We start from the raw sequence: 12,553 nt of genomic DNA, 5'->3' as shown, positions 1-12,553 counted from the left end.
CCGAATCCTTTTTGGTTACGACTATCACTCGTCAAGCATCTCTCAGAGCCACAGGCACTCTTTACTTTAGCTGTCAAACATTCACGACGATCTCCCGTTCGGCCCACCAAGAAATTCCTTCGGGACGACGATCTGTGACATCTTGGAAAGATAGTCATGAACGGGATCCTTCTCTGATCAACAACTTCAAATCAAGCCTTCCTAGCTGGCGGCCACGAGTTACGGAACGACAATTTCAACCACCGGCAAAGGAAAGCCTACAGGCAGAGGAAGAGTGATGGGTCAAATAGCGAGAGCAGCACTTTCGTCAGTGCTGTCCGCGGCAGTGGTCTCAGCACAGTCAAGCTGTATTTCTCTGCAGGGATCGACGACATGTTCAGCTTTTCAATCAGCATCCGTTTCGACAACAGGCTTTGTGGCGGGGATTTTGTACGTTGTGCAATCGCCACTCTCCGCGACCTAACACTGACCACCCTTGATAGCCCTTTCCTTCAGTATGTGTCCAGCAGGGAAACATTTGATCAGCAGATGTCGTCTTATCTTGAGACAACATATGTGCGGGAGAAGTAAGCTCATCCGTCGGCGATTTCGTAAACGCTTTTGCTCACACGTACCCAGGTATCAAACACTACTTGGCTGTAGCAATGTCAATCTTACCAACCCGGACGAGCTATATGCACGTTTCACGGCTACGGTTGTCTGCAACTCAATTGTCCAGAATTCGATCGACGCATGCAATTTGACTGCATCCAACTCACGACCCGTGTGCGCCGACACTTGTGTAAGTGAAACATGGAATTAGTAGTAGTTGCGGCTGCTAACGTGAATCAAAGGCCGAATTCGCACAAAGTGAGGCTCTGCTCACCTCGGACAGCAGTCTCTGTGGCAATCCGGGCAGCAATCTTGTCAATCAAATCCGAGCAGACTTCACCAATTGCGCTCTGCCTGCCGGCTCTCTCTCATCATCCAACTGCATTCAAGGCATCGCCAACGAAAAGGAGAACTGTGGATACGGCAACAGCACCGTGGGATTGTGCTCCTATTGCGCGTCTGGTGGTATTAACTCTACTGACACATGCTGCTACAACTCGAACATCGACCAGCGTTGCGCCGGAGTCACGCTGCCCTCCATTTTCCCTACCATGACCTTCGCACCCCCCACGGCAACGGCGACCGCGACCCCGTCAAATACGGCAGCTGCATCCAAAGGGCTATCCGGTGGTGCCATTGCCGGTATCGTTATCGGCAGCGTGGTCGGCGCCCTGCTGCTTGCCGGCCTCATCTTCGCCTGCATCTTGCTCGCCAAAAGAAGAAGACGTGGGAGCCAGAAGGGCAGTGTGTTCAACCAACCGTCACCCTCTAGGCAAGGACCGTCTACGGTTAAGATAGCACCGGCCCAGACCACGAGCGGGTACGAAGTCTTGCCCGGCGGCCGAATCGCCCGAATGTCAGCTTTGGAGAGCGCATCAGACCCAGCTCCTGTCCCGCCTAGTCGCAACAGCGGCCCCCTCATGGCCGCCGCCGCTGGAGGAGCAGCAGGATATATGACGGGCAGGAGGAGAGGTGACGATCCGTCTTCGTCTGAATTTGGAGACAGCCCCGAGTCGGAATCCAGAGCCGGTGTTCTACGACCCCCTCCCACGAACATCCGGAGGACGGGATCTCTGTCCAGTAGCTCAGTCCTCGCGGATCCACAATCGCCCACGAGCGCCGGAATGTCGTCCCCACAAGGCATGGCTAGCCAGCAATCTGAGCAGCTGCCATTCTTCAAGGATTACTACTCTCAAGACGACATTCACCCTGGTGATAGAGTCGCTACACTCTGGGCCTACCAACCCCGTGCCCCCGACGAATTCACTCTCGAACGCGGCGATATGCTCAAGATTGTGGGTATCTGGGATGACGGTTGGGCAACGGGTATTCTGATGGATGAGCGGGCCGATGAATGGGAAGCTCGACGACAGGCCCAACGAGACAGCGGTGTTTCCAACACCTCTGGCCGACATCAAGACAATTCGCCGCCTGTGAGCGGCGAGATCAAGGCCTTCCCCCTTGTTTGCGTCTGCTTGCCAGAACACTGGAGGAAAACTATTGAGGGAGATGTCTCGACTGAAGGTTCCAGCGCTCACCAAGGACACTCATCTTTTTCATGAAAAAGCAAGACCATTTACTGAGTTTTGCATACACCTAAACGAAAATAGTTGTCTTTTCAGCATGGGCTACGGCGTTGAGGCATCGAGCTTGTATTGACTTCGGCCTCACAGAGAGGTCGGAATTCCCCTCGGGCGACATTGACCAGCGACTCTTAATGAAACGTGCTTAACGTTTCCACCGACCGCAGTTCACTTGACTCCCTTGGCTTTTTGCACATAGAGACGAAGTAACTACATTTCTGCGACGACCCGCCTAATGTCATCAATCCTAGACGAACGAACGAAACTTTCTTCTTCAACGCGGCATCGCTTCGAATCACGACGGCCACTCGGAAGCCTCCACAGACCAGTTCCAGTACCCCATGCGAGTGGTTCTGATGAGATAACGATACGCGATCTTAATTTTATGACGAACACGCACGCAATGCGCCCTCCCCTTTCATTTCGAACAGTCGACTTATATACCCATGGTGCGGTGACGAGGTACTGATGTTTGTGGAGTAGTAAGAGGTCGGGGAGGGCCTATGCGACATACTTAATGGCGGACTTCTTGGTCAGAAGAGCTGAGCCTGCAACAGCTGATATGTCTGGTTCGTCGTCCTTGGTGTCATCTAGTCGCCACATCGACTCTTGATCGACTAGGTGAAGGCCAGGACAATGACAAAGCCTGGGCAGATGGTTTTGAGGAGGTGAATCGGATTTCGTCTTAATCGTTGGCCGTTGCGGCGCGAAACCTATCCTGCTACACATGGCCTGACGATATTACTTTGGCTTCCTCCTGTAACCTACTGGATAGCCGCTCAATTTACTTAGCTCAAATACCAAAGAGAGTTCTCTCACACTGATGAGGCTTCTTCCTATAGCTGACGGCTGTGAGGCAGACGTGATAGTGTGGTATTCGTGCCGCTGATGCTACCCTAAATGGTTTCATCCGCATCGGGAGCTGAAACTCTTTTGGTCACGCGCGCATGAGCAGCTTCTTTCAGCTTGTGCTCCGTCGGGAGAGTCCCTGATCCAGGAAGATTAAGATCGCGAATTAAGAAGCACAAGAAATGCTGACACAACGGGGGGGCGTTTGTGAAAGTGGAATTTGGCGGTGAGGCTAGGGCTGGAAAGAGAGTTTGGTGGCATGAGACTTTTAGACCTAGATCTTGACACTGATGACATGGGCATCGTAGGTATGGCGTAGCTCTTCAGACGAACTGTATCTACAGAGTCATCCACTTTTGATGGACAGTCATGACTCTTGCTGTCCTACCTCCCCCTCGCTTCGGATTGCGCAGTTTGGGGGATCATGGAACAGGCCTGGTATTGGGTGAGAAAGGGAAAAGTTGAAGGGTTTGCTGCCAAAATGAGCAGCTTGTCGTGTTTGAAAGGGTTGCCGCTTGGGAATAATACCGGCGGGCTATTCTTTCCAATATCAAGGTGTTTCTCCGAAAAAGAGGGGGGGTTTTACTCTGGCTTCTGAGACCTGCCGTTTCTTCTTATCTCGTACGAATGGAAGAAGTAGGTTTGTCTTTCGCCAATGACGTGGAACGCCGAGACGGCCGGGTTACCTCCCGGCGAAGGCGGTGGCCGTTCGACTTCTATGTTCTTACTGCTGCGGCGCGCGTCGAGGTGGGGGTTTGGGGGGTCTTTTGAGGGGTTGGTTTTCTTCAAGCTCCTCCCACCTTACGCGGTAAGGTATGAGGAGGTTTCCGCTTCGGGGAGATCTTGACATGTGCCATCTCGCAACTAGGCGATCGTTGGGCGCTCTTGTTGCGCGCTGATTCGCTGGGAAGCTGTCACTTATACAAGCAGCTTACGTTTTGTGTGTGTCTCTCTCTCTCACTTTCTTGGTTAAGCTGGTTTCCGATTGATGTTACGGTACGAGAGCTGTGTGTAACCCACCTGTCTGGGGCAGCTACTGCTGACGTTCTTGGAAGCATTACTCCTGCTTGAGTCTAGATGATACTGTGATAATACGGTGCTTAAAATGGAGTATACACATCAATCACGAAGTTGGGAATATCAGTATACGAAACGGTTTTTCTATGGGTTGAGCAAGCATGACACAGTGAGGACGCTGGGGGTAGATACACCAGCTTTGGGGGCTCCTTCAGGTTGCATTGCTAGATAATTAGCCTTGCGTATAAGTTATTCTTGATCCGTCCGTAGACGCGGACAGAGTTAGCACTTGTGCTTGAATGAGAGTTTGCAGATCGAGCTTTGTAAGCTGTCGTCTACCTCCTTCGAGTTTCTATGCATATGGGATTAAGCTACCGGGTGAGCTTCAATCATTCAACTTAGGCCTGGCAGGGGTGGAAGCACGGGCCAGGTTTACGGGTACGCGGTGCGGAGGTTAAAGACGGCGGGAGGCCGATGTACCACGTAAGGTAAGGTACTGATTGCTTAAGTGGACAGCCTGCGTTCCGCCCGCGGCAGGTACCTTGCTTGATCTGGGGGACGGTGACCTAACTGCACTCGTGATTGCATCACTGCTGCAAGGCATCTTTACCAACAACTCGTCAATTTTCACGACGCAACGAGAACTCTGCCACAAATAGAGTCTCGTATGTTGGTGAAACTAGGTCAAATGACTGCTTCTCGCGATTTGCCTTCCCCAACATGACCGCTCTCCACCACACCGACCCAGTAATCGCATAGCTTCCCGAGCAGTCGAGCTATCTCTGCCCGCCATGGGCCAAGGTTTCTCTCTGGCGACGCCCTCCGCAGGCTCTGCGGGCATCGATATACCCGAGCTCTCCGACCTTGTGTACGAGAAGAGTATCGGAAATGCGCGCTTCATGAAAAGCATACGCGCGAGGCATCACGATGGAGTCGCTCTTGTCAAAGTCCTAGTCAAGCCGTACACCCCGATGCCTCTGGGGAAGTACAAACGCGACATAGAGAGTGAGCCGGCCTCTGAAACGTTTGCAGAGATCGCTGAACATATGACTGACTCTCCTCAGAACAACGTAGCGGCCTGGCCGATGTGCCCAATGCGCTGGGCTTCCACCGGATCGTCGAGACCGAAACGAATGGCTATCTAGTCCGACAGTTCCTCTACAACTCCCTCTACGATCGCATGAGTACTCGTCCGTTCCTGGAGGATATCGAGAAGAAATGGCTTGCTTTCCAGCTGCTGTGCGCCCTGCGCGACTGCCATGCTCGAGACATCTATCATGGCGACATCAAGACGGAGAACACGCTGGTGACATCTTGGAACTGGCTGTACCTCTCCGACTTCTCTGCACCTTTCAAGCCCATCCTGCTGCCCGACGACAATCCAGGCGACTTCTCATACTACTTTGACACATCCGGACGACGAACATGTTATGTGGCGCCCGAACGCTTCGTCGCAGCGGAGGACGTTAACAGCAAGGACGCGAAGCTTACGTGGGCTATGGATGTCTTCAGTGCCGGCTGCGTCATTGCCGAGATGTTCTTGGAGTCGCCTATATTCACACTCAGTTCATTATACAAGTTCCGCAAGGGCGAGTACGATCCAGTCATTTCTCAGATTAGTCGTATCCCGGACAAGGACTTGCGGGATATGATATCGCACATGATTCAGCTTGACCCCGAACGCCGGTACTCTGCAGAGCAATATTTGGATTTCTGGAAGAAGAAGGTCTTTCCCGAGTATTTCTACAACTTCCTTCACCAGTACATGGAGTTGATTACGGATCCTTCATCTGGGAACAGTCCTATATCTGGTGCGACGAGGAACTTAGGAGAAGCGGATGATCGTATCGACCGCGTATTCCTCGATTTTGACAAAATATCCTACTTTCTCGGTTATCCAAACGACAAACGCCCGATGCAAGTCGAGCCCCTGGCTGGCAAGCTGGGGTTGGGCCACTTCCCTGTTCGCCTCAACATACCAAACCATGAACAGTACATCACTGGGACGTCCGACCCGCCAGAAGACGACGGGACTTTAATCTTCCTCACGCTGATTGTCTCATCCCTCCGTAACACGGCTAGGGCGGCGTCGAAGATCAGAGCCTGTGATGTATTGCTCGCTTTTTCCGAGAGAATCACAGACGAAGCTAAGCTAGACCGCGTGTTGCCATACCTTATAACGCTTCTTAATGATAAGTCGGAACTTGTGGTCATCGCGGCCCTCCGGTCAATATCTCAGCTGTTACACCTAGTCCGAGTGGTGTCTCCTGTCAACTCGCACATCTTTGTCGAGTACATCTTACCTCGACTGCAAAGTGCATTGATTGCACCCTCGAAACCGGCCAGCCCGTTGGTACGAGCAACCTATGCGTCTTGTATCGGAAGCCTTGCGACCACAGCTGCCCGGTACTTGGAGCTCGCGGCAACCCTCAAGTCAGATGGAACCCTGACAGTAGCTGACCCTGAGCTCGAGCCAGGAATTGAAGCTGAGGCTGCCTTTGACGGGCTGTTCGACGATGCACAACGGGAGCTCTACGAGATGTTCGAGCTTCATACGAAGGCACTCGTGGAGGATTCGGACGTTTCTGTTCGCAGGGCGTTCTTGACTTCTGTGCCCGATCTGTGCCTCTTCTTTGGTCCCGCAGAGGCAAACGACATTCTTCTGACCCATTTAAACACCTACTTGAACGACCGAGACTGGATGCTGAAGTGTGCATTCTTCGAAACCATCGTCAGCATAGCCAGCGTGGTGGGAAGCGTCAGCCTCGAGGAGTTCATGCTGCCGCTCATGGTGCAGGCCTTTACTGATCCAGAGGAGTTCGTGGTACAAGCAGCTCTGCATTCTTTGGCACAGCTGGCACGACTGGGGCTTCTTTCCAAAACCAAGATTTGGGAGCTTATTGACGTTGTTGCTCGATTTACGATGCATCCCAACCAATGGATCCGGGAATCTGCGACGGAGTTCTTGTCTGAGACGACTCGTTTCTTGTCTCCAGCAGACGTTAGGTGCATCGTGTATCCTCTGGTCAAACAGTACCTTAAGACTGGAATGGTTCCTGCATTTTCAGAGCTCAGTTTGTTGGACGCTTTGAAGCGGCCAATGTCGAGAGCCGTATTTGATCAGGCCCTAGTTTGGGCTCTCAAGACCGACAAGGGCGTCTTCTGGAAGCTGACGCAGCAGCTCAGGTCATTTTCGTTCGGATCGCTCCCCAAGACTATCAGCAGTCGGTCGTCTAAGGATACGCTGAGCAAAGTCTCGCGGAACGATGAAGACGAGTTATGGCTTGGGCGTCTTCGGAACCTCGGCCTCGGTCCCGACGACGAGTTCAAACTCCTTGTCTTGCGAGAGTTCATCTGGCGAATCAGCAAGATGAAATCGCGAGATGGCATGGACAGCGAACCGGCCAAGCTCAACGAAGTGATCTCCCTCAAGAGTCTGGGCATCACGCCGCAGACAGTATTCTTTGACGAGGAGCCCCTGCAGCAGTCCACCTTCACACCCGAGTCAAACCAAAAGGGCCCGTACACCATTGCTGATGCTCTTCTGGATGCTTCCATGACGATCGATGACTCGACGGGAAGGAGACGGTTTGCAGCTCTCAACAGTCTCCGGACTCGCGTCGTGGAAGACCAGGGGTCTACTTCGCGTGATGTTTCTCGTGTAAGAGAGATTGATCCTGCGAGACGCGCTTCGACTGGGCAGGGCAAGCTCACGGTTGGTAGCCCGACAGACGATGGGGCTTCTATCCATGATCAGCCATATGCAACTCGGAGGGCCATTCGCCACCAGGCCAGTGCTCTTAGTCTTCTGGACCGTAAAGACAGCAATAAGAGCGTGCCAGAGACTGGCATGTCGGGTGCAAATGCTGTTGGCCAAGTGGAAGGTCCGTTTGCCCCGGCCCCTCTTGCTCGGCCAAACATACAAGATCGTCGAACCAGCACTGCAAGTGTCGTGGCCAAACTAAGACCCAATCACTCCTACGAGGGAACCGACCCCAGCATTCTAAAAATGCTCGATTCGATGTACCAGGACAACTACCCTCACGATATCGCCGAGTTCGGACCGATGGTGACCCCTATCACACGTAGGAAAACGAATCGCTCAGTGGGACAGCCAGGTGACGAGCCGTGGCGCCCACAGGGACGCATGGTTGCTACGTTTGCTGAACACACCGGCTCAATCAACCGTCTGGTGGTGTCTCCAGATCATGTGTTCTTCATCACAGGAGGCGATGATGGCTCCGTCAGAGTCTGGGATAGTGCCCGCCTCGAGAAGAACATCACGCACCGATCAAGGCAAAGCCACAAGCATGCCGATGGGGCAAGGGTGCTTGCGTTGTGCTTCATTGAGAACACGCACTGCTTCATCAGCTGCGCCAGCGATGGAAGCGTTCACATCGTCAAGGTCGAAACCGTCTCGGCAAGTGGTACGCTGCGGTATGGGAAACTCCGCCTTCTCCGGGAGTATCAGCTTCCAGAAGACGAGTACGCAGTGTGGTGTGAGCATTTCAAAGTGGAATCTACCTCGGTGATGCTCCTTGCGACGAATCGCTCCAGGATTCTCGGCATCGACCTCCGGACCATGTCACTGCTGTATACGCTGGAGAATCCGGTCCACCATGGTACACCTACGTGTTTCTGTGTCGATCGTAAGAGAAACTGGTTATGCGTAGGAACAACTCACGGAGTAATAGACCTTTGGGACCTAAGGTTCCGAATGAGACTCAAGGGCTGGGGCGTTCCGGGCAAGAGTTCCATCTACAGGCTATGCATACACCCGAGCAAGGGCAGAGGCAAATGGATCTGCGTTGCTGGTGGAACGGGCCAGGGCGAAGTCACCGTCTGGGACCTAGAGCGCACAATTTGCAGAGAGATCTACCGCGTTGGAGGCAATAAGGAGGGCCCGAAGGGATACGAGGCTTGGGAAGTGGATGAGGACAAGCCTGAAGGTATGCTTGGGCGATTTGCTACCAACATTGAGCCAAGCGGTACCGGAAATAAAGACCGAGGTGTTCGTGCGATGGTAGTAGGCACAGGCGCCTCGGAGGACTCACGCGACGTACGGCATGCATTCATCGTTACCGCGGGATCGGACAAGAAGTTACGATTCTGGGACTTGTCTCGCATAGAAAGTTCCGTGGTCTACAGCGGGCTGCAAGGGGAGGATCCGAAGCCGACGTTCACAGCCTCTCATCCGACGACGGCCATGACGCTGAACACGGAGAGGATCCCACGACAAGCGCCGACGGCTCCGAATGCGGCGGTTAGCGGAAAGGGCACGGCGACCAGTGGGCGACCGCCGCGCTCGACTGTGATTTCGCTTCAGCAGCAGCAGCTTCTGCGGTCTCACTTGGATTCGATTATGGATGTTGCGCTGCTTGAACTCCCGTATAGCATGACGCTCTCGGTAGACCGATCTGGCGTAGTGTTTGTGTTTTCATAGCGGATTGCTTCTTGGGCGTTTGGTCGAGGGTTCTTCGAACATAGATACCTAGTGAATAAATTTTACAAGATTTATACTAAATTGGGTAAGGAGTTGGGGTCTTTTGAAAGACCACCAGAAGATTTTAGGATCTTCGTTGATTTAGTGTCAGGTCTTGAATATATGTTCGTGTCTATTCAACACTGCTGGACTAAGACGCAGTCGAAAGGTGTGGATGACACAGTGCGTGATCAATCAATGCTCACAGACCGAGTGTGCTTATGGTGAAGAGCGGACCGTGTTGGGAAGGAAATGCACCGTACGAAATCGCAGGGATATGGCAGCTCTAATCAGGCGGGAAATTTTAGGCACCTTGTTCGACCGCCAACTTTTCAGCCTCGTCGAGTTGTCCACCCATTATTATACCCACGCGACCAGCCCCAAGACGCGACGACGAAAGAGAATTGCGGCGGCGCAACTGACCGACTACACAGCTCGACGATCAAACCCGAGTCGCAACATCATCGAGCCCACGAATCATAATTGTTTTCTTTAGACGGCGAACCCAGAGGTAACCCCCAGCACAACCAGATCACCTATAGCCACCAACCGAAAGCCCAAAACCGAAGATGAGGCTCACGGCGGAGCTCATCAAGGGCTCGCTCTCCTACCTGAACCCGCTCAAGGAGCGAGAGCTTGATCTCCGAGGTGCGTTTTGTGTGAAAGGAGCAGATACTACACTTTTTGAGGGCCAGAATTGATAGCGTCTTGCGCCGGTTGGAATGAATAGGACATCGAATCCCGGCCATTGAGAATCTGGGTGTCGCAGGCGTGAGTTTCCCCCTCCCCTTCCTCTTTTCTTGAGACTTTTTACTTGGTTTAAAAGCTCTGGAAAGAAGAATCATTCATGGCTGGACCGTTTTTTCCTAACTTGCGCAAACAACAGCCCCACGACTCTATCGACTTCACCGACAACGACATCCAGGTCCTGGGCAACTTCCCGCTCTCGACGCGCCTCTCGACGCTGCTGCTGGCACACAACCGCGTCGCGAGCATACAGACCTCGCTCCCCAATGCGATCCCGAACCTGCAGCAGCTCGTGCTGGCGTCGAACCAGATTGCGCAGCTCGCGGACCTGGACGTGTTGGCGGGGTTCAAGCGGTTGACGCATTTGGTGTTGGTGGATAACCCGGTGACCAAGAAGGAGGTGCGCTTTCACTGTTTACCCTACCCTAACATTTCTTGACGGAAAAAGGGGGGAATTCACGACGGGGGGCGGAAGGCTGACAGTGAGGCTTTAGAACTACCGATACTGGGTTGTCTGGAGGTGTCCGACTGTGCGGTTCCTGGATTACCAAAAGGTCAAGGAGGCGGAGAGGGAGAAGGCGAGGGAGTTGTTTGGTACGGCGGAGGAGCCTACGGATGCAGCGGCCAAGGTATGTTCCACGCCCTCTTCTAACCCTCCTTCATGATTTACGTCTACTCGAAACTCATTCTGGCGTGTGTTCTCAGATCATGGGCAACAAGTCCAAACAGCTTGACATCGCCGCCGCAGCCTCCAATGGTACGGCCGGTGGCGGCGCCGCGCCCTCGAAGCTCTCGAGGATAAAGCTCACGGACAAAGAGAAGGAGCGGTTGAAGGAGATGATCAAGAAAGCCGACAGCCTGCAGGAGATTATCCGGCTGGAGAAGATGTTAACCGAGGGGACTATCCCGGCGGGTGTACACCTGGACGGGGACGCTACCATGGAGGACTGAGTGATTTGTTTGCGGCAGGAGGAAGGCCCACCCCCTCGGATTCCTCTTATTTTTGAGAAAGAAGGATGCACTTGAGGGAGAGGTACGAGGCAACTTCAACTATGGTTGCGGAAAAAAAACGGGTCATGTCATGGACTGGCGTTTGTTTTGTTGATGAAGAACCAAAAAAGGGATACTTTGGGTTAAAAACGAACTCCTTCCCCCTATTGCTGTTGTATGAAGGGTTCGTTGGATCTGGGGAGAGAAGTGAAGCATTCGATACTCATTCGGTGGCAGAAAAGGGTACCAATTATTCATCGTACACTTCGTAATATTTTGTGTCCTCTTTCCCCCTCGTTGGTGAATGTTGCGTTTCTGGCTATTATGATATTGGCTCTTTAGACCCAAGCTCATTGACTAAGGTGCCCCTATCCCGTATAAACAATCGCAAACAACAGTCTGCCAAGCTTTCAGATGCCCACTCAGCTCAAGGAAAAAAGGGGGGAGGGCGGCTGACCCTCCAAGGGAGTGTCGGAGAAGAAGAACGGACTAGAACTTTCCCCTATCCCGTCATGTCAACGTCCTCGTCACCAGCCGCACGACGAGCCTCGGCGACCAGCTGGGCGCTGGGGTCGTCGGAGTGAATGACAGCCGTGACTGGGTCCAAGACGGCGGCGGTGGCTGAGCCATTGACACCGTTGCTGTTGCTGGAAGCGCCTGCGTTGGCGCCCTTGGTTTTGAGGGTCGACTGCCGCTTCTTGGGCTCCTGGTCGGCTTTCCTAGGGTTGAGGCGCGCGGCGGCGGCCGAGTCCTTGATTTGTTTGTAGGGGACCGTCTTGGGGATGACGTCCTCGAGGAACTCGAGGTTGTCGTGGTGGTTGACTGCGGTTGCTGGAGGGTGCGTTTGCTTTGTTAGTGGCTTTCCAATGTTGTTTCTGCTAACTCAGATTCAACACCTCAGGGGTGGCCTTGAGGTGGTCGTAGGCAAGATTGAAGAAGAAGCAGGATATTACTTCGCAAAAGTCACGTACACAGGTCTTTGTATTGAACGTTACGACGGGGCTTGCGCTCTGCCTTTGCCATGTTATGGCCCTCGGCGGCGAGGTACTGGATGAACATTTCCTTTTGAGTGAATAGTCAGTATACGCCTTCGAAGAGATACGAGGAAGTGCGTCGGCAGAAGCATCATACCGTTGCCAGAGTGATTACAAAAGCCGCGTTGTTTGAGCAGATTCCAATGTCTGGATCTGTGCCAATGATCTTCTTCACGCGGGCCACTGTCAGGGGCTGTCAGAAAAGGTTGTGATACTGTGGAAGGAGGAGGTGAGTGACTAACGGGGCAAGGCCGGCTGGC

At 53.2% G+C, this 12,553-nt stretch overlaps 3 protein-coding genes across 3 annotated transcripts; 2 read left to right on the top strand and 1 right to left on the bottom strand.

Moving 5' to 3' along the window:
* Positions 1 to 277: 277 nt before the first annotated feature.
* Positions 278 to 2,153, top strand: N0V96_005988 (uncharacterized protein; the record flags this gene model as incomplete). Its single annotated transcript, XM_065757544.1, has 4 exons — positions 278 to 429; positions 483 to 566; positions 619 to 781; positions 834 to 2,153. The coding sequence occupies 4 exons, from the start codon at positions 278 to 280 to the stop codon at positions 2,151 to 2,153; spliced, it is 1,719 nt and encodes a 572-aa protein (XP_065613887.1).
* A 2,678-nt stretch (positions 2,154 to 4,831) lies between these two features.
* VPS15 (Serine/threonine-protein kinase) lies at positions 4,832 to 11,220 on the top strand (the record flags this gene model as incomplete). The annotated part of the gene is made up of 7 exons (XM_053198566.2): positions 4,832 to 5,045; positions 5,105 to 9,471; positions 10,092 to 10,170; positions 10,253 to 10,293; positions 10,409 to 10,669; positions 10,764 to 10,898; positions 10,975 to 11,220. 7 exons carry the CDS (start codon positions 4,832 to 4,834, stop codon positions 11,218 to 11,220), a joined length of 5,343 nt encoding a protein of 1,780 aa, XP_053043987.2.
* A 541-nt stretch (positions 11,221 to 11,761) lies between these two features.
* N0V96_005986 (uncharacterized protein) lies at positions 11,762 to 12,318 on the bottom strand (the record flags this gene model as incomplete). Its single annotated transcript, XM_053198567.2, has 2 exons — positions 11,762 to 12,090; positions 12,231 to 12,318. 2 exons carry the CDS (start codon positions 12,316 to 12,318, stop codon positions 11,762 to 11,764), a joined length of 417 nt encoding a protein of 138 aa, XP_053043988.2.
* Positions 12,319 to 12,553: the final 235 nt, after the last annotated feature.

Source organism: Colletotrichum fioriniae (genome assembly GCF_027942845.1).
Source record: "Colletotrichum fioriniae strain IMI 355084 chromosome Unknown scaffold_6, whole genome shotgun sequence".
Taxonomy (NCBI): Eukaryota; Fungi; Ascomycota; class Sordariomycetes; order Glomerellales; family Glomerellaceae; genus Colletotrichum; species Colletotrichum fioriniae.
Note: the sequence above shows the minus strand (reverse complement) of the source record. Positions and strands in the feature narration are given on the sequence as shown.